The 20,041-nt window shown below is 50.0% G+C and overlaps 1 protein-coding gene across 1 annotated transcript; it reads right to left on the bottom strand.

The window, feature by feature from the left end:
* On the bottom strand, positions 1-17,474 carry FAM83A (family with sequence similarity 83 member A; the record flags this gene model as incomplete). Its single annotated transcript, XM_081265917.1, has 4 exons — positions 1-535; positions 8,614-8,738; positions 10,665-10,832; positions 16,995-17,474. 4 exons carry the CDS (start codon positions 17,472-17,474, stop codon positions 1-3), a joined length of 1,308 nt encoding a protein of 435 aa, XP_081122043.1.
* Between the last annotated feature and the right edge of the window lie 2,567 nt (positions 17,475-20,041).

The following is a 20,041-nucleotide window of genomic DNA, read 5'->3' as shown; positions in this document are numbered from 1 at the left end:
TCAGAAATGAGGTGAGGCCTGTAAAAAGGGTCTCCAGATGTGGGTCACTCTGGGGACTAGGCCAAGCTGCTCAAGCTGCAGCCTAGTGGGCCTGTAGGCATTGAGGTTGTTGTAGGGGGTGGGAGGGCCATCGTGAGGCCTGGGGGAGAAGAGGGCCTGTGGAGACGGGGCTCCCCAAGGCCCGTGGTAAGGCTGAAACCTGGGGGGTAGGGGAGGGTTTGGGACCAGGGGACTGCCAGGCCCCGAGGACATGGACACACTCTGGTTGTGGGGGTTGCTGCCTGTCGACGGGCTGCTGAAGAGGTTGGAGGATGTGCGGTCACTGGCAGAGCAGCTGCTGCCACTCAGACGGCCGTTGGGGATGCTGGGACCCTCTCTGGGTTGCAGGAGTGTGGTCAGCCTGGGGGACTTCAGGCCCATCAGGGGCTTGGAGGAGGCGTAGAGGTGGCGGAACTCCTCATCAAACAGCTCTACTGCCTGGCCCGTGAACTTGGAGAGGATGTTCCGGTGGACGTGTCCACAGAGCCAGGAGAAGCTGAAGGACAAGAGGAGAGAGGGGGTGAGGAAGTGGGCGAGAGAGGCAGGACATGTCTGTGAACCAGGGACCTCTCAGGGCAGGAAGGGAGGGGTGCACATAAAGCCCCCAACTCCTGAGCAGGCTCATTTCATCCTGGCGGAAACCCTGTTATCTGAACCCCTAGCTGTCGTTTTCCCCCTTAACAGAGGCAGACATGGAGGCTCAGAGACCAGGACATGTTTGCACATGAGCAATTCTGAGGGCAATCGAGTCCCCAGCTGTAAGGCTCCCTCCTGGTGCTCAGATCAGGGCCCTTACATACTCCCTGGGGAGGCAGAAAGGAGCTGAGTGGCAGCTGAGTCCCAGCTGCCCCCACTCTGTGCTCAGAGGAGTCACTCAGCAGCTGAGGCCTCAGTCTCTTCACCTGTGAGGAGGGACATCTGCCTCTTGCCACCACTCAGGGGTCTGCAAAGAATGACTGCTAGAAGGTGGCTGCTCCTGGAATGGCCAGCTGTGTTTTTGCGATAAACTGAAGTGCTTGTGAAGAGGATCCAGCCCCATTTTCAAGTCAGGATCTGAGAGACGGGACAGGGAGCACAGGGCACAGCCACAGGAAGCAAATGCAGACAGCTTGGGTTTATGCAAGAAAGTCATCTAAACACCATAGGAAGACACCCTCAAAGACTCGCCTGGCCTTCCATTTAGAGGACTTAGGTATTGTGTTTTGTGATTTTTCTGTTTTAAGCAAATTCTTTTCTATCTCTGATGAAAAACTTCTCTCAGCTCACCCCTGCCCAAATCCTTAAAAATCCTGACAGCTCTGCCAGGAGGATCAAACAGCGTTGCTGGGTCCCTACTCAGAGAGACCAGGTCCAGGTGGGGAGTGCCTAAGGGAAGGACAGAGAGGACTTGGGTAACTAGTGGGGACAGTGCCAGAGCTAAAGAGAAAGGGGCAACTAAGGATAGGGTCCTCAGCTTCCAGCCCTAGTCTGCCTGTCTTGTACCCAAAGGCCTGGCCCCAGCCCTAGAATCCCTGCTCTGTCAGATAGTGTGGGCCCAAATGTGACCAGGATAATCCTGGGAACAAGAATGAGGTTTTGATTAAACCGTTCTCCCCTGCTCAGGAGCCACCCACAGCCCCAGAGAGCTGGGTGCTGATGCTGAGCCAGGAGCCAGGCAGGTGGTAGGGAAGAGGGCAGACCCGGGGACGGTGTGGGGCTGGGCCAGACGAGAAACCAACCAATTACACCTTGCTGTTCACAACCAGGCCAGGTCAGGCCACATGGCTGGTGGCTCTGCTAATAAAGCAGGTCCAAAGCATCCTGGCAACTTCTTAGGCCCCTGTGTCTCTGCATGCATGTGGCTCCCATTTCCCTAGTGCTTATCTTGACACCCCGGCTACCTCTGTGTGTCCCATTCATTCCCTGCATGCCCATATTTGCTCAGAACATCTGTTTATCACATGCTTTAGCTTTTACCCTCTTTCTTTCTTCCTTCTTTCCCTTTCTTTCTTTTTTTCTTTCCACAATCCATGGGGAGAAATATGCTTGATTTTTATTGTACATAGCATTCACTGAGTCATGATCTTTGGCTCGTGACTCATCCTCTTCATTGGCCTTTTCAAGGCCCATGTTTTATTCATTTATCAATTTTATTCATTTATCATCAGTGTCTATGAACCCCCACCTAAATAAAAGCTAGCCTCTTGACCATGACCGGCACCCTGCCACATGGGGTGTCCCTGCAATCCATTCCTAGGATCCTAAACTTTAAAATATCAGCTTTGGGCTGGGGGTGTAGCTCAGTGGTAGAGCACTTGCCTAGCATGTGTGAGGTCTTGGGTTTAATCCTCAGCTCTGCAAAAAGAAATAGTGTAAAATAAAATAAATCAGCACCATGAACCCTCTGATCATAACTCCCTGACTTTTCTTTTTCCATAATTAAAAGCGATGTATAATATACACTTTTTTTTTTCTAAACTGGAGGTTGAATCCAGGGTGCTAACCACTGAGCAATACCCCCAGTCCTTTTTAGTTTTTATTTAGATACAGGATCTTGTTAAGTTGCTTAGGGCCTCACTGAGTTGCTGAAGCTGGCTTTGAACTTGAGATTCTTCAGCCTCAGCCTCCGGGGTTGCTGAGATTACAGACATGCCATCACACAATCCCGGCTATAATATACTCTTGAAAGTGAGTATTTTTACTTTAGTTCTTTTTAACATGCATCTAAACTTTGGGGATATTTTTCCACTTAACAGCACCTTGCTAAGGTGTGTTCATATTGTGGCTTGCTGCCACACACGGCACTTGGGTTATTTCTGTCCTAGCAGGGCCGCTGTGAACATTCTCACACGAGCCTTCCACCATGAGTGTGGCCACGTTTCCCTCAGGTGTGGATCTAGGAGCGGATCATAAAGGGTGAAGATTCAGCTTTGGGAGAAAATGCCAGACTCTCCAAAGTCATTGTCCCCACTTGCCATCCTATGAGTAATGTGTCTAAGATCCCGGGAATCCAATGCTTGGTATTGTCAGTCTTTTTGTTTTTGTGTTGGTTGGAAAAGTATAAAATGTAACAAGAAGGGAAAAAACAAAACAACAACAACAAAAACCCCAAACCTCTGAGAGTTTGGAGGAGAGGAGAGATGGGGGAGGTCAGTCAGTCAGCAGCCAGGGCAGACGACCACGGCCTTTTCACATTCCTGATGTTTGGGGGGACTCCCTATCTTGTGCCACCACAGCCTGCTCATACCCAGAAGCTTCCTCTGCGTCACCTCAGAGCCACTGCGGGTCCAGCGTGACCGCCGTGCCTCCCCGGCTTCCACTGGAAAGTGCTCCTCACTCCAGGTCCAGCCACAGACTTCAGCTTTTCGCTGTTTATTTTTATTCCACTCTATTTCATGTTCACAAAATTCTGGACATCGTCCACGAAGTTGATTTCACACCCCACTAATGGACGGTGACAAAGTTTGGAAGACTTCATTCCTTAAGCCACACGGGGTGGCAGGAACCCAACCTGCTTTTATTCACTCATTCATTCAACGAAGATTTATGGGCACATGCAACGTGCCAGGCACAGTATTTACTGCACTCGTGCCAGGAACACAACGGAGGAGGAAACAGAGCAGCCCCTCTCTGAACTCATAGTGTTTACAATTTTGGCCAAACAAGCCTGCACACAAATGATTACAAATTGCCACGAGTCTGAAGCCGGTGAGGGCCACAGGACTCTGGATGGGGTGATCAGAGAAGGTCTCTGCGGCACTCATCTGCAAGCTGCCAGCTCAGTGTCCTAAAGACGAGGGTTTAGCAGAGCAAAAGTGGCAGAAATGAGCCTCAGCAGAGGCCCTGAGCAGCAAGAGCCAAGGTCTGAGGGTACCAAGGAGCGTGAGGACCTTAGGAGGAGCCGGTGTGGCTCCAACACGGAGGGACAGGAGACAGGCTGCCGAGAGGGAGGCCTGGTAAGGATGGGGTTTATAATTTGTTTTCTAAGAACAGTGGCAAGAGTTGAAAGATTTTAAAGATGGGAATGATTTGATCTGGATCTTTCTGTCCCTGGGAAAGAAAAACCCATGGGTGGCATTGGGGTCAGGGCAGGGGCCAATTGGAAGTCCATGCCAGTGTCATGCTGTTTCTCATGCCGTTCCTGATGCCTGATTTTGCCTACCTTCCCCTCACTCCATGAGAACTTCCTCATCCTTCAAGGCCCAACTCTAAGCAATACTGTCAGCCTGCGGGAAGAAGGGCAGCCCCCTCTGGCCCGCCCCAGAGCACATGCTTACTCATGCTGACCTCACAGCACACGTGCCCTCCTCCATGACCACTTCTCCTTGTCTCTTTGGATTTTTAAATTCTATTTTGAGAGAGGGTCTTGCTAAATTACTGAGGCTGGCCTTGAACTTGGGACCCTCCACTTCAGCTTCCTGAGTAGCTAACTGGGATTAAAGGTGTGCACTGCACCTGGCTTACATAAACATTTTTGGAGTGTATCTCCTGTGTCAGGTAGCTACATATTTGCACTTGCTATTTTAGTTAATTCTCACAACAGTCTTATATAGTGTTTCCCATTTTATTCTGATGAGGAAAACAGCCCAGAGAGATAAAAGCAGAGAGCAGTTATGAACTAACAAATTCAAATGGTTATTCTCCTAGGGGAAAACGTAGTATGTGATACTCTGTTTGGCTTTGTTCAGAAGTGAAAACAGTTACCAACTTTGGGAGGGTGAAAAGTTTCCCATTCTGACAACTTGAAGATGAACAGAGCTTTTGTCTCCCCGAGGTGCCTAAGGCAGGTTTATCAGAAGGAACAACCCCCACCCAGGCCCGGATCTGATCTCCCTGAAATGATCCTTGGGTTCAAAATCTCTCCACCCACTGAGCTCCCTCATTGGTTTTCACTCTGCACACAGATAACAGGCACTTGCTTCTCTGCATTTTCTTTTCAGCCCCTTGCATTAGTAGTCTCTCAGCAGCAGCGATCCCAGGCCTCTCCAGTTCACGGAATGCAGAATGTAGATGGTAGTTTCTGGAGGCGTGCAATTGCTCAAAAGTAACAGTCTCATCTTTAACTTTGGGGTGTGGTCTTATAAATAAGAGTTTCTGGGGGAAATCTTTTTTTTTTTTTAATGTATCCAAACTTTGATCTATTGAAAATAGACCATTTTAAAGTGAACTGTTTAGGAGCTGCTGCAGGGAGGGAGCTCAGATGGCACCTGCTTTGATTTCTTTCCCAAGTTCCAGTCACTCTCAGCTCTTCCAGACATTGGCTCATCTCCTCCTTTCCCTCTGCTGAGGCAAAACCTGAGTTCCAGAGGAGAAAGTGATAGAAGTGGGGCCTCAGTCTCTGCAAGAATTCTTAGTCACCGTTCACAATCACCCAAGGGTGGAAATGACCCTAATGTCTATAAGTGGATGAATAGATGAACAAATTGTGGTGTACAATGGAAGATTGTTCAATAATAAAAAGGAATTAAGTACTGCGATTTGCTCAACTTGAGTGAACCTTGAAAACATCACGTTAAGTGGAAGGAGCCATTCACAAAATGCCATGTACCGTATGATTGTATTTATGTGAAACACCTAGAAAGGTAAACACATGGCAAATGCACATTGGGGAGTGGAGGGTAAGGAAATGACTGTTTAATGGGCATGGGGTTTCTTTTGGGGGTGATGAAAATATTTCAAAACTAGATGATGGTTGTCCGATGTTTTGAATGTACTAAATGCCATTGAATTGTGTTTTTTGAAGTGGTTATATTTATGTTATATGAATACTAAAGTGACACTAAAGTGAGAGATAATTTCTCCACACAGACTCCTCACTCCAGTTTGGCTTCTGGGATCAGGGACAATTGCCAAAATCTAACAGAAAGTGTGGGAAAATAATAGTGCCATGATTTGAATATGGGTGTGTCCCCCGGAGTTCCGTATTATTAAGGGCTTGGTCCCCAGGGTGGTGTTCTTGGGAGCTGGGGCCTAGGGAGAGGTCCTCAGTCTTTAGGCATGTCCTCAAAAGATATGTAGGGACCCTGCTGTCCCCTCTCTGCTCTGATTTGAGATGTGACCACTTGCTTCTACACACTCCTGCCATGGTGTGCTGCCCTCACTGGAAGTCAAACAAATGAAGTTGCCTGATCTTAGAATAAACCTCCCAAACTGTGAGCTAAATAAAACTTTTCTCTTTATAAAGTTACTTGCCTCAGGTAGCAGGTATTTTTTTGAAGTAACACAAAGCTGACTAATGAAAATGATAAGGAAAAATATATATTTTGTGCTATGAATTCAGTTTTATGTCTCCCAAAATTCATATGTTGAAAACCCTAATCCCCAATGAGGTGGTATTAGGAGGTGAGCCTTTGGAAGGTCATTAGTTATAAGGGATTATAACTAATAATTATTAGAATGGGATTAGTGCCTTATAAAGGAGACCCCAGGGAGCTCCCTTATCCCTTTTGCCATAAAGGGGCAAAGACATGCTTTCACCATAAAGACAGTGAGAAGGTATGGGCCTATGAACCAGGCCGTAGACCTTCAGAACTGTGTGAAATCAATATCTGTTGTTCATAAGCCATCCAGTGATGGTATTTTGTTATAGCTGCCCAAATGGATGAAGACACTGTATAAATCCAAGTCAATAGAAAACCAAAGGCGGAAATATTAATATCACAGAAAGTAGGACTTAAGCTCAAAGGCATTAATAACCTGAAGAAAGATGGCGCACTTCAGATGTAAGCCTTTGTTTCCTTTTTCTCCCTCCCTTTATGCTCCTCCATCCCTGGCTGGGGATTCTGCAGTTGCCTCCCTGTGGTTGTTGGATGGTGTATCATGCTCTTGCTCTGGGGAAAGAGGGCATGCTGCAGATCTCCTGATCCCCTATCCACTCGGGCCTGCTGTGCTGCAAGCCTACTCTGATCCCGTCTTTTCCTGGTGTTGTCTTCCTGCTTTTATTTTATCAGTCGCTGCTGGGCTCACAGGGGAATAAGGGATATCCCCACTGCGCTCTCTGCCACACTCCTGACCTTCTCAACTCAGTGCTCACAAATGGCCTCAGCTGTTCCTCCCTTCCATGACTGCACCCTCATTGCCTCCCTCCCTGAAACCTACTATCAAGTCCCCAGGGCCCACCAAGGACATTTAGCAGAATGTACTTTAGGATCTGAAGGCAAGTCTCAAAAGAGGGACCCAAGCAAGGCAGCATGTGGAATAAGTGGATGGTCAGACATTTGGATGCAGGGTCTTGATGTAAGTGGTAAAGACAAATATTTCTCCAGAGATGTGCCAAGGGCCAAGAGCACAAGACTTCAGCATCTTTAGCCTCAGAGATGCAAACCAAGCCCACAAAAAGATATCACTTCACACCACCAGAATGGCTGTAACAACCAACAACAAGCGTTGCCTAGGATCACAGAAATTGGAACTCTCAGGCATTGCTGGGAGAAATGCAAATGATACAGCCACTTTGGAATAAAAAGCTGTCAGTTCCCTGAGAAGTTAAACACAGAATCACTCCATCGCCCAGCAATCCCAGGGAGGCACATACTGAATGAAGAGAGTTAAAAACCTAAGTTGAAGGGAATAGGAGCAGGGGATAGAGGGTAAAAGTGCTGGGGAGTGATAGAGGCCAAATTATATTGTTATATTTTGTATTGTGTACATTGTACAAATATGTAACAACAAATCCCATATTCTCTACAACTATATGCACCAATTAAAAATGTGGCCAAAAGGGCTGGGGTTGTGGCTCATTGGTGGAGTGCTTGCCTCACACATGTGAGTCGCTGGGTTCGATTCTCAGCACCACATTAAAAAAATAAATAAACAAAATAAAGATATTGTGTCCATGTATAACTAAAAAAATTTTTAATGTAGCAAAAAAACAAAACAAAACATAAGTTAAAAACATTTTATACCAGTGTTCTTAGCAGAATTGTTCCCAAGAGTGGACATAGTACAAATGTCTATCAGTTGATGAATGGATAAATAAAATGTGGTGTGTCTCCCCAGTGGTGTGAATCTTGAAAACATTGTGTTGAGTGAAAGAAGACCACACATTATATGATTCTATTCATATGAAATGTCCAAATCAGGAAAACCTATAGAAACAGGAAGTAGATTGGGGCCATGGGGAGTGGCTGTGAATGGGTAGAGTGGATCCTTTTGGAGTGAGGATAATATTCTAATTTGGAGTGGTTGCACAACACTGTGCATATTAAGAACTGAATTGTATATTTAAGCAGGTGAACTGCTTGGTGTGTGAATTAATAAATCTTAATAAATTTGTTGTATTAAAGTAATAAAACTTTAAAGATGAAACAGAGCATGGGCACGCACAATAAAAGCACATTGTAGACACACTGAAGAGATCTGAGAAGGGAAAAAGAGCAATCTATATCCTGTTGCAATATCAAGGGAAACTGAGGCACCTGGCAAGGCTTTTCTGCCCTGAATGGATACATATTTTGTGTCTCCCAGCCCATCTATGTGATAAGACACCCTGGTTACTGCTGGTGTGTGTGAGCAGCTAGATGCTGGTCTGCACCTCACCTGGCCCTTGGCACCGCAAAGTCCCAAAGCCTCACCAAGAGGGAACCCAGTGCTCACCTGTAGGATCCAGACAGGACGACTCTCCAGTCTGAGATGAGGAATTTCTCCTGGATTTGGCCAGCAAATTTCCTGCCTGATTTGGCACAGTACACCTCTCCTTCCACACTCCGGATGGCAATGTTCTGTTGGAAGGAAATATCAATGTGCCACTTAGAATTGCGCATTTGCAGATATAGACTGACCTGTAGGTTGAATGTGTCCCCCCTAATTCTGTGTAGAAACCTAATGCCCAGTGCGATGGTATCAGGAGGTGGAGCCGTTGGGAAGTGATTAGGTCATGCTAACCAAGAGAATTGGTGTCCTTACAAAAGAGATCCCAGAGAGCTCCTTCCTCCTTCTGCCAGGTACCAGACGGAGTGAGAAGCCCTTTATGAACAAGGCTTTGGTCTCTCACTGAACGCTGACCTGCTGGCACCTTCCTGTTGGACTTTCCTGTTTCCAGAACTGTGAGAAATAAATTTCCGCTGTTTATAAGACATCCATTCCATGGTATTCTGTTATAGCAGCATGAACAGACTAAGACAGTCTGAATAGGGAAAAGTCTGGAAGGATGGTCACCAAGATGTAAACATGTGCTTTCAGGTGGGATTAGGGCCATTTTTTCTTTTTGCTTGGCTAGACTTTCTAAGTTTTCCTCTTTCTCCTGGCATTAGCTGGAAATAAAAAAGGGATGGGGGGAGAGGGCAAAATTCAAACAAGACAGCGGATAAAAAAACAGACAAGGGCCTGACGCCTGTGGAGTCTTCGCCTAGCTCTCCACAGGCCACAAGTCTGTCACTTATTTAGGGGCAAGCCTCCTAACTGGTTTGGTGACATGTGTTCTTGACCACAAGCTGGGCAGAGGTTCAGCCCAGAGCAGTCTAAGGGAGTGGTTTTGTGAAGCCCCAGTGGATCCTGTATGGTCCAGAGAGGGTGTGACCTCTACCCAAATCCTGGCCCTACTTGTCCTTGGCCTCCCCAGCAGCCCCTGCTGCCTGGCCCTAGATGGAACCCCTCAGAAGCCTGAAAGAAATCAAAAAGCAGGTGAAGCATGGGGCTCTGTCTCAGGGTTAAGGCTGGGGAGGTGAAACACTGCCAGATGCCACCAATGTCGCCAGGCTCTGAGGGGCACACCCAGGCTCTCTGTGAGATGGTGGGAGGGGGACACATCCCACTGTCCTGTGGTGAGCAGACGACGGTCAGGTGTGGCCAGTGTGCACCACGGAAGCAAGGCTGGGCCTGACTCCCTTGACCTGATTCCGTGGCCTCCGCAAAGGAGGGACGACCAGGTAATGTCAGGCAGCACCGCCGACTGCTGGGGCCTGTGGCACCATCAGCGTGGGCGGGAGGGAGGGAGGGAGGAGCCTTCATCCTTGTCTGAGAGGCTCTCCCAGAGGCCAACCTGCCTGAGCTGAGGGGAGTCACCAAAGGAGTCCCCAGGACCACCCATCCTCTGTCCAGCTGAGCTACTCATGAAAAATGCGGGTGCTTTTCCCTATGATCTTGAACTCACTGCCCTCAAGTTTGTGTGGCCAATTAACTCTTATCTCTGGGTTTCTTTCCCTCCTGCCAGAGACGGAAATGGGAGGCTCAGTGAAGTCCAAGAGCCTTAATTTCCTGTTGGGCCCAGGAGTTCTGCACGTGTGTCTGCAGGTGCTGAGGTTGCCCTGCCCTGGGAGGCACATCCACTGGGCTCCCCAGCTGGGAGGAGGGGAGGGATACATGGAGAGGGACGCTCACCAGGCACGGCTCCCGCTCACTCCAGGCCCAGGCATCCAGGCAGGGGCAATGGGTTACAAGTGCAAGTGATGGAAATCTCTTCTAGGTCAGATCCTAAGAACACCCTGCAGAATCCTCCTGTCATATTTTTTTCCCTCTGTCCCTGCTGTTTTGGAGGCCATGTGTTCCTTGTGGCGTAGACTGGATAGAGGGAGGCCATCTGATCCATACAAGATCCACACAGGACTTATTGTGCTGAGTCATTGAAGGGGGAGTGTTATTATCAAGGCAAAGCCCATTAGATCCTCACTGATACAAAGTTCCCTTAGGACTCTCATGGGGACCCCTACCTTGAGGTGACTGTCAGAGATCTGGATCTTGTCACACATCTCCTGGAAGAGCTTCACACCTCCCTGGTCCAAGAGCACACAGACGAACACGCCACGCTTGTTGGCTGCCTCTAGAATGTCACAGAAGATCTCCACATCTGTGAACACATCCATCAGGATGGCCAGGACCTGGGCCAGGGCAGAGGGCTCAGTTACTGGGGAAGTTAGGGCCAGGTGCTAACTAGTCTCAGCCAAATTTACTGAGGCCCCAATCCCTGAGCGGGCCAGGGGAGAAGGAAGCAGGGGGTAGGAGGAAGGGTGAGTGAGCAGGGTTCAAGGAGGGGAAAGAAAGAGCTAGAGTGGAGGTCTCTGTCCCTGTCCTGAACCCACCTCCCACTGCATTGTCCATGCCCATGTTGGACGGGAGTGCAGAGGGGGACGGGAAGAAGGCTGGAAGGGTAGAGCGGAGAGGCCAGGCACCTCATGGAGCTGGCTTTCTTCTCAGCCCCCATGGCTGTCTGGACAGGGAGGGAACTGCTCACCCTCCACCGGGTGTCAGAAAAGGACTTCTAATAAGACCCAAGACCCATTAGAACTCAGCCCTGTTATCATAGGATTAGTTTTGCATACATTTAAACTTACGGCACCAAAGATTGCCAGGGCCCTCTCTCTGTGCCGAAAGATAAATGCCTCCACTTCAGAGGTACTGACAAAAGAGACAGCCTGCACTCTGATAGCTCAGTAAATCCTTCCAGTTCTGTGCCCAAGAGTCCCTGCTCTTTTGAGACAGCACTGGTGCAGAGATGGTTGACTAGAGATGGGGCAGGTTTGGAAATAACCTGGTGTTCTGATTTAAGGATGTTCAGAAATATGGGTGATAGTATCTTGTCTTGTTGGCTTCCTGTGGGTTTGGGCTTCCAGATGGATTAGTTTGCAGTTGATGACTGGTCTGAACTACTCTTTTTCAGTCCCTGGATGGGAGTGCCACCTTGGGGGGTGTAGCAGGTTGAATTGTGCTCTCCCCAAATACAAGTCCACACCCTAACCACCACACTCTGTGGGTGAGACCTTATTTGGGAAAATGTCTTTGCAGATGTAGCTGCATAAAGGATCTCAAGGTGAGGTGACCCTGGATTACTCAGTGGGACCTAAGTCCAGTGACAAGCATCCTTGTAAGAGGTACTGGAAGACTGTGTAAAGACAGAGGTGGAGATTGGAGTTGGGCAGACATAGGCCAAGAAATGCCTGGAGCCGCCAGAAACCAGGAGACTGAAGGAACCCTTGAGCCTTTGGAAGGAACACAGCCCAAATGACACCCTGATTGTGGACTTCTGACTCTTAGAACTGGGAGAGAATAAATTTCTCTTGTTGTAAACCAGCAAACATGTGCCAGTTTGCTCTGGTAGCCCCAGGAAACTAACACAGATGGGTAGTAAAGAGGAATAGAGATGTAGGAGGGATTAGGAAACTTTGACTCCAGTCTTGGAACTTCTGGAAACCAGCTGAATGACTACATAAGTCACCTGACCTCTCTGGGTCTCAGTTTCTTTGCCTAAAAAACACTCTTCAATAATGGAGTTTTAGCCATCATGCAATGTGGGTCTAACTATAACTTAGATAAAAGCTCCACACTCAAGTAAACATGATTTTTACATGTTGTTAAATACGACTATCATTTTTTATATGCATTGTTCATAAGAAAGCGTAGACAACGTTAGATAATAACACTGTGCAAGACTGCGGTCTTAACACACATTATGGAAGAGGGTTAAAAGGACTGTTCGTTCCTCTGTGGGCATAAACCAAAGGGACAGGGTAGGCAGGGCTGGATCTGGATAGGGCCAATCAGAGGGACCAGCACAGGCAGGTGAGGCTGGCTGAGAAGGAGAAACAAGGAAGACCTTTGTATAACACCTTGCTGAAAGGGAAGAAGCTTTGGAAGCAGAGCCTGGTAGGTCAGCTCCAGGAGTCCACAGCTTCTGAGAGATGGGCCCAGGCAGGGGGTTGCTAGACTGATGGGGCAGACCCTGCACATGGGGCCAGCCTGTGGAGGGGGAGCCAATCCTGACACATGGGAGCTCCTCAGGGGCTGGAGATCTGCTGCTTCTGGAAAGGCAGGGTGTGGGAAAGGAAATGGGATTTAGGTCCTGGTGTGACCACCCCCAGTGCTGGGGACAGCCACTGGGGACACTCAGCACCCCAACCCCCAATCTGTGCTCACTCCTGCTTTTCCTTTTTCTCTTCTATATTCTAATGTTCCTTTTGTTTTTGTCTTTATTTTGAAGGATGAGTAATAACAATAGCAAGGCTTTGTTATGGGCCTACTACCAGCGATAGATCTATCTCATGAAATTTCCACAACTAGTCCCCCAGCCTCCCAGGAGAGGAGCCAGGGAACCTTCCCTAGCCAAACAGCTGAACTATGGTAGACAAGCCCCAGACTTCAGTCCAGAACTTGTGCCCATTATTTGGCTCCAGGTCTATAAGAAGAGTTCTGATGTCTGTCTACATTAGGTACAGCCTGAGGGAGGGAAAATGAAGGAGGAATAATCCAGAAAAATAAATTCCAGTTTCCAAGTTCTCTGCCAGACAATATGATTCTATGTTGTCTCCACTCCAGATTCTCCAATGGCCTTAGGCTTGCCTAATAAACTTCCCAGGTTTTTTGGTCTCAGGATCCCTTCCTTCTTTTAAAAATTATCGACAATCTCAAAGAGCTTTTACTTATGTGGATTAAAGCTATCAATACTTAGCATATCAGAATCTAAGACTAAGAAATTTTTGAATGGTTTTATTAATTATTTTAAGATATCAATAGGCGACCTATTACATATTAACATAAAATGACAGGTTTAATGAAAAGAACTGGCTCTAAGACGGGTGCAGTCGCACACACCTGTAATCCCAGCAGCTCTGGAGGCTGAGGCAGAAAGATCGTGGGTTCAAAGTCAGCCTGGCAACTTAGTGAGGCCCTAAGCAACTCAGTGAGACCCCGTCTCTAAACAAAATATAAAAAAGGCCTGGGGATGTGGCTCAGTGGTTAATCACCCTGGGTTCAATCCCCAGTACCCAAAAGAAAACAGAGAAAAAAGAAAATTAGCTCTAAAAATATGGCGAGAAGAGTGACCTTGTTTCACTTGTTTCACATTTTCACGTGCATATGGTGGGGCTGGGGATGGAACCCAAGGCCTTGTGCAGACTGAACATGTGCTCTACCATGGATCCGCTCTGGGTTTACATTTTGCTGATTTCTGTGATGTCTGCCTTCACCAAGGAGTGTGGCTTCTTCTGTCTTCTGTGTCAGTCCGCTAGATACCTGGCCTGGGTGGAAGTCTACGAAGATGATCCAGCTTCCCCTGGGTAAGCGGAGAGTAATGAGAGGCTGGTCCTCAGGGAACCTGTGGAGGGCCTCCGCCTCCTGCAGGGACCGGTGACCACGCTAGGGAGCTGCTGTTCACACCCTTTGGCTCAACACAGAAGGCACAGCACTGGTGCCCCATCTTCCTTGTCCCCACTGCTCACCCCTCCTCGAGGTCCCACATCCCCAAACTCAGGTCCTACCAGGGTCCAGTGGTGTCTGCCCACATTCAGGACTCATGAGACTTTTCAGACGCCAGGATGTTTGCATTTGACCCTCCCTAGGACTGGACGTCCTTTCCTCTCCTTCTCTGCCTGGCAAACTCTTACTCAGCTTTAGCGACTCAGCTCTGAGGCCACCTTTTGGGAAGCCTGCCTGAGTCACCTTCTACCCACTTCCAGGCACTGAGGGCTGCCCAGGCCTGGGGCAGCTTCACGTCCGATTCTCTCCCGACAAGGGGCAAGCGGACGGCAGAAGCTCCCCCAGGACAAGTGACCTCTCCTGTCCCACTCTGCCACGCTGCGCTTTGTGGAGTAAAGGGACTGGAAGGAAGGTGGCTCCTGCTTCTCGGGGAGTGGGAACTGCTCCAGAAGGGCTGGCCCCTCAGCTTGTCCCCTCTCTCCTCCTCTCCAGGGGGATGAGGCCACAGGGGAGGGGAGTTCAACCCACCTCTCCTCCCTCTCTCCTGCTTCTACTTCTGCAGACAGCCTGTGAGCGGGCACCAACCCAACCTGCTGCCACAGCTCTGGGAACAGGCCATCCCCAAGCCCTCGCATGTGTGAGTGTGAGTGTGTGTGAGTGTGTACGAGTCTATGTGTGTGTGTGCGTGTGTGTGTGGGACAGCGATATCACAAACAGCTTCAAGGCCTTAGGGGCCCAAGACAACAGGGAGTAGTGGGGACTGTGTGGCAAAGAGGACCCAAGAGGTGACCACAGCTCAGCACCCTATCTGCCAGGGGGAGCTAGAAATTCTTACTTTTAGGTGAAATCTGCAGGTTTTAGTGTTGTCCTAAATTCCTAACGGGCTAAGTTGTTCAAAGGGACATGAACAGACCCCAGGGCCACAGAGGTGGAGGGGGTGCCTTGCCAGCTGGGCAGTAGGAGGTGAGGGGCTCTGGCAGGGGCTGTGTCTCTCAGGCCCTGACTGGCCTCTTTCCAAGACTCTTGCTCTGCAGCTGCTGCTGTGATGGAGGGTCTCCCTGCGACTCTGGTCTCACCCCCAGAAGGGCACTGGACATCACCCCCAGAAGGGCACTGGACATCTGGCTCCCAAGGCCTGTTCCCAAGTGTGTGAGCCCTGGGCTTGAGAGACACACTTGGGAACAGGCCTTGGGAGCCAGAAAGGACCTCTGTCTAGCATGCAGGCTGAGTGCCAGGAGTTCAGGGGACTTGAAAGAGGTGGCGCCGGTGGCCCCAGGCAGCCCAGGCTCCTGGCTGCCTGCCCAGACCTGTCTGTCAATCTGATGCCTCTCTGTCACAGAAACATGAAACACGCTCCAAAGCAGCCCAGTCACACGGAGCTACTCTGCCCGTTGCTACCTTCCGTTTGAGTTTCCAGAATCTCCGCTCTCCTCCCTTTCTGCATGTAGCCTCCCCACCTTGGTGGCCTTCTCTAGAACCTCAAGATTCCACACAGTATTGATTCTGGGAGGAGATTCAGTCATGAAACTGGGACTCTAGCAAAAAATAAGCTAAAATATCAGCATGTATTTTTAAGAGTTTTTTTATTTTTTACTATAACAAAATAAATAGTTTTAGTTACAAAAAGAAAAATAAGACTTTTGTTCTTTTTTTTTTAAGCAATGGGGATTGAACCCCAAGGGCTCTGCCATTGAGCCACATCCCCGACCCTTTTCATTTTGGGTTTTCAGACAGGATCTCCCTATATTGCCCAGGCCAGCCTCAAACTTGCAATCCTCTTGCTTCAGCCTCCCAAGTAGCTAGGATTCCAAATGCATCAACACACTTGGCAAAAATCAATCTCTACAGATGATGAATCTGTCAATCTTTACAGATGTCAGAGTTCCTTCCTTAAAGTCCGTTCTTACTTCGGCCCCTCTGCAGCTTCTGGAGGGAGGAGAGGAGATCCATAGCCCTATGCTAAATAGTGCACCTGGGTAGGGTGAGGCCCCAAATGGCGTCCTTCCACTTAGTCCCCTGCTGACGGAAGTACAGGGCTCTGGAGAACTCCTGACCTGGCCTGACTGGGCCGATGCATGCTCTGTCTTAAGGACTTCCTCTTCTAAAGTCTATATTGATTAAAATATCAATATCCAGGGAGGGAGAAACTTTCCCTGCTGTGGGCCCCATCTTCTGCCTCGCCGCTGGCTTGGTTCAGGTGCCATAGCAGCACCTGTGGGCAGGCAGATCTAAGCAGGGTCTGAAAGGACCAGGGGCAAGGGTGTGCCTCAATGGAGAGGTCTCCCTCATTAGAGTGGGCTCCTAACCCAGCCTGGGGAATTCAGAACAGTCTTCCCCAAGAAGGAGTAGCACCAGGGACGGCGAGGGGCGCCCAGGCAGAGGGCGACATGCAAAGACCTGAAGGCAGAGCTTGGTGGGTGAAGAATCCACAGGGCCCACGGGGTTGAGTGGGAGGAGGTGACGGGGGCTATGAGTCCCGAGAAGGACTTTGCTCCTCCCATTGTTGCAGACAGGGGTACAGATGGCACCAAACAGGGAAGGGGCCAAGTTAGACTCGCAGTACAGGGAAAGACTCTGCTGCAGCACAGAGACTGGGTGGTTTGGGAACCAGATGGAAGAGCAGGGCCAGGGAGGAAGTGACTGCAAGAGTCCCAATGATGGCTCTTGGAGGCTTGTGCCCAGGCTGTGACAGGTGACATTGGGAGGTCAATGATCCACAGCAAGGCAGAGCACAATGTCCCCAACTCCATCCTAAACCCCAATTACCTGGATTCTGTCTCCGAGAGCAAGACACATCCCCTCTCCCTACTCTATGTGCCATAGCCAAGAGGACACAGGACCCCCATCACTACCTGGTTGGTCCGGGTGATGCAGCGGCGTACGAGGTCTCTGATGTTGTTGTGCTTGTCCATCTGGAAGTACACAGTGGCACTGGACTTTTCCTTCAGGTAGGGCTTCTCAGCTGAGGCCCAGGTATGCAGCAAGTCTGGCTCGCTGCCCTCTGAGGCCACAGGGAAGTAGGTTCCTGATGGCAGGGAACAGGAGTCGAGTCCCTTGGGGCCTGCTTCAGCCCCTCCTGCAAGATCCGGGGCACAGAGGGGCTCCTTGGCCTGGGCCTGGATGTACTGGGTTTCCACAGAGGACAGGAAGTCCACTTCACCTTCCTGACTGAGCGCTCGCCAATAGGCCTCAGGACCCCCATCCAAGAGGGCATCTGTGGCCAGCCGCACACTCTCATTGTCACTGAAGTCAGCCCTGGCTGGCCGGACCCACTGGCTCTTGACATCTTCTAGACGTTTCCGGATCTTGCCCACATGCCTTGACCGACTCATGCTCCCCGTCCCTCAGTCGTGGAGGGAGAGGCAGACACTGGAGCTCTTCCAGATGTGGGGAGCACAGAGCACACGGAGGAGTGGGGCTCCTGACCCTCCCAGAGACCACCTGCTTCCTAGGCTGGGTGCAGGGTACCTGCCACCCCTCCTCTGGCTCAGAGAAGTGACTTACCTCTGTCCCTGAACAATGCTTCTCAGGGATCCTCACCTGCAGCTGAGGGATTGGCTTATCTCCGAGGGCCACCGCCCAGCCCGCAGGCCCGAGGGCTGGCTCAGTCTCCACCTTGGCACAGTCAGCCATGGGATATTTCCTCTCCTCCAGCTGCGGCTGAGCCGGCTCTCCCGCTCGGTTGCACAACTCACCGGGCTGGAGCCCCAGGCCTTTATTACAAAGCTAGGAACAATCCCCAGCCCATGGACAAGTGAGCCTGAAGGAGGAGGGTACCGGGGCCATAAGGTACCCTCCTGTGCTCCTGGGTTCAAATGCAAGAGGCAAGAATTTCCCTGGGAGACAGTACTGTGGCCATGGTGAGCCTTGGGAGGAGGAAAACCAGAATGCAGACTAGAGACCACCAGCCACCAGGGGCTCGAAGCACCCCTCCCCGTGGTCCTGTGAATGAGCCCTCCTATCTCTGCTTTGGTTTGTCATTGTCCTGTTTGCAGAGTCCACAAAGAGGTTGAGCCAACACTGACCCATTGGTCTGGAGAAGAATCAGAGGCTGTGTCCTGGCTCAAGGATGGATGACATCTGTCCTGGGGCTGGAGGGCGGGGGGCAGTACGTATGAATGAATCATGTGAACTCAGTTCTGAAGGGAATAAGCATATTTTCTCCTCAGATCAGATCATGGCCTGACAGTGGGACAGGATGTCTGGAACCTGACTGCCTTGGGTTCTGGAAACAGCTCTAAAGACTTGGGTTTGAGCACAGGAACATTGGAAGGTGATTCTAAGAAGCAGGAGGTCGGGTGGATGGTGAGATAGAGGGGAGGAAGCCAGTCCAGGGCAAGTTCATGCGTAGGTTGTATCACGGCCATCTGGGGTTCACAGACATCCCTAGGGGCATCCAGTCCTGTGGGAACCTCTGGGTGACGGGGTAGAACACAACTCGGTTTCCTACCTGAAGGGGGAGAACGTTGCAGCCTCCCTTTCTCATCTGCAGCCTCCCTTCCTCTCTGGTGGAGGGCCGCCCCGGGCTGCTCCCCAGCTCTCTGGCCTGCCATGTGATCTGCCCGGCAGCGCTGGAGCGAGGCTGAGGCAGGGAGAATGAGTTAGATGAAGCGGTGCTTCAGGAAGAGAGGAGTGTGACAGTGGTAGGTAGGAGGGACAAGAGCACGGTCCTGGGGCTGGGGCTGGAGCTCAGTGGTAGAGCACTCACCCGGGTTTGATTCTCAGCACTGCATGTAAATCAGTGAAAAAAATAAAGGTCCATCAACATCTAGTCTTCAAGAGCCAGTGTGCAGCAGAGCATGGGTCTCTCTGGGGCATTTCCACTTCTCAGAGGAAACAGCCCAGGGCTCCCAAAGCCCTAAGAAGCGGTGGCCCCCTGGCTTAGTCTGATAGTGTAGCAATGTAGCTTGAAATGCAATCCAAAGAGGAGAAGAGCAGTCTAAAGGGAATTTCTTTTTCTCTTTTGAAAAACATGGCAGGAATCCAGCTCACCATCTCAGGCAAGCTCCATTTATTCCAGGTCTCTCCTCCCTACAGTCCCTGGAGCCTCAAGGGGGAAAACCCCAGTAATCCTTGTCCCTCTATCTCCTCTTTGGCTCTCTGCCCTCTCCCTCTGTCTTCTGCCAACTCCGGCTCATGGAGTTGACTCCATCTCGTCTCCCACAGCCTCCTCCCACTTCCCAACTCTGGTCTAGACTGTGTCCTCTTCAAACCAACCTCTGATTCTGCATCATGTAAGCCCAATCCCTAGTCTAGTGAGACAGACCTGGGCCAGGGGTAATCATCCATGGGATTTGTTCCAGTTTATTCCATGATTCAAGAGCTGTCTATGGTTCCCCATTGCCTGCCAAGTTAAGTACCAAGTCCTAAGCCCAGCTCTTGAGACCCTGCACAAAACGACCCCATGAACACTGCAGTCTGCCCTTTCCCCCCTTGGCCCTCATGGAGGACTCACGGCATGCTGGCTGCCTGAACCAAGGGTGAAATGGGTTACTTGGCTCTGGCACAGAAGAGGAAACCGAGGCTCATAGAGGTTGAGTAACCTTTCCCGGATCACACGACTAGTAAATGGCACAGCTCAGGCCCAGAATTCCAGTGCTTCCCCATGCCAGGCTTCACCCTTCCTTCCCTCTCCTGCTTCCTTTCTACTTCCAGAGCATTGCAAGTTCTCTTATTGGCTTTAGGTTGTGTGCTGGGAAGGAAAAAAGAGGTGGATGTTTATTTGGGGATGTTCCTCTCACCCGCCCTTAATTTTCTTGTTGGATGAATAAATGATGACTGCTCCCTGAGACAGCGGTGGGTCTCTGTCATATATAGGGAACATTTGCTGCCTGTCCTTTCACAGAACAAACATCTCTTTAAAAAAAACCCAAAAAACCTTCGTGTGGAACTTTCCTTG

Source organism: Spermophilus citellus, assembly GCF_964194105.1.
Source record: "Spermophilus citellus genome assembly, chromosome: 14".
Classification (NCBI taxonomy): domain Eukaryota; kingdom Metazoa; phylum Chordata; class Mammalia; order Rodentia; family Sciuridae; genus Spermophilus; species Spermophilus citellus.
This window is presented reverse-complemented; position numbering and strand designations above follow the sequence as displayed.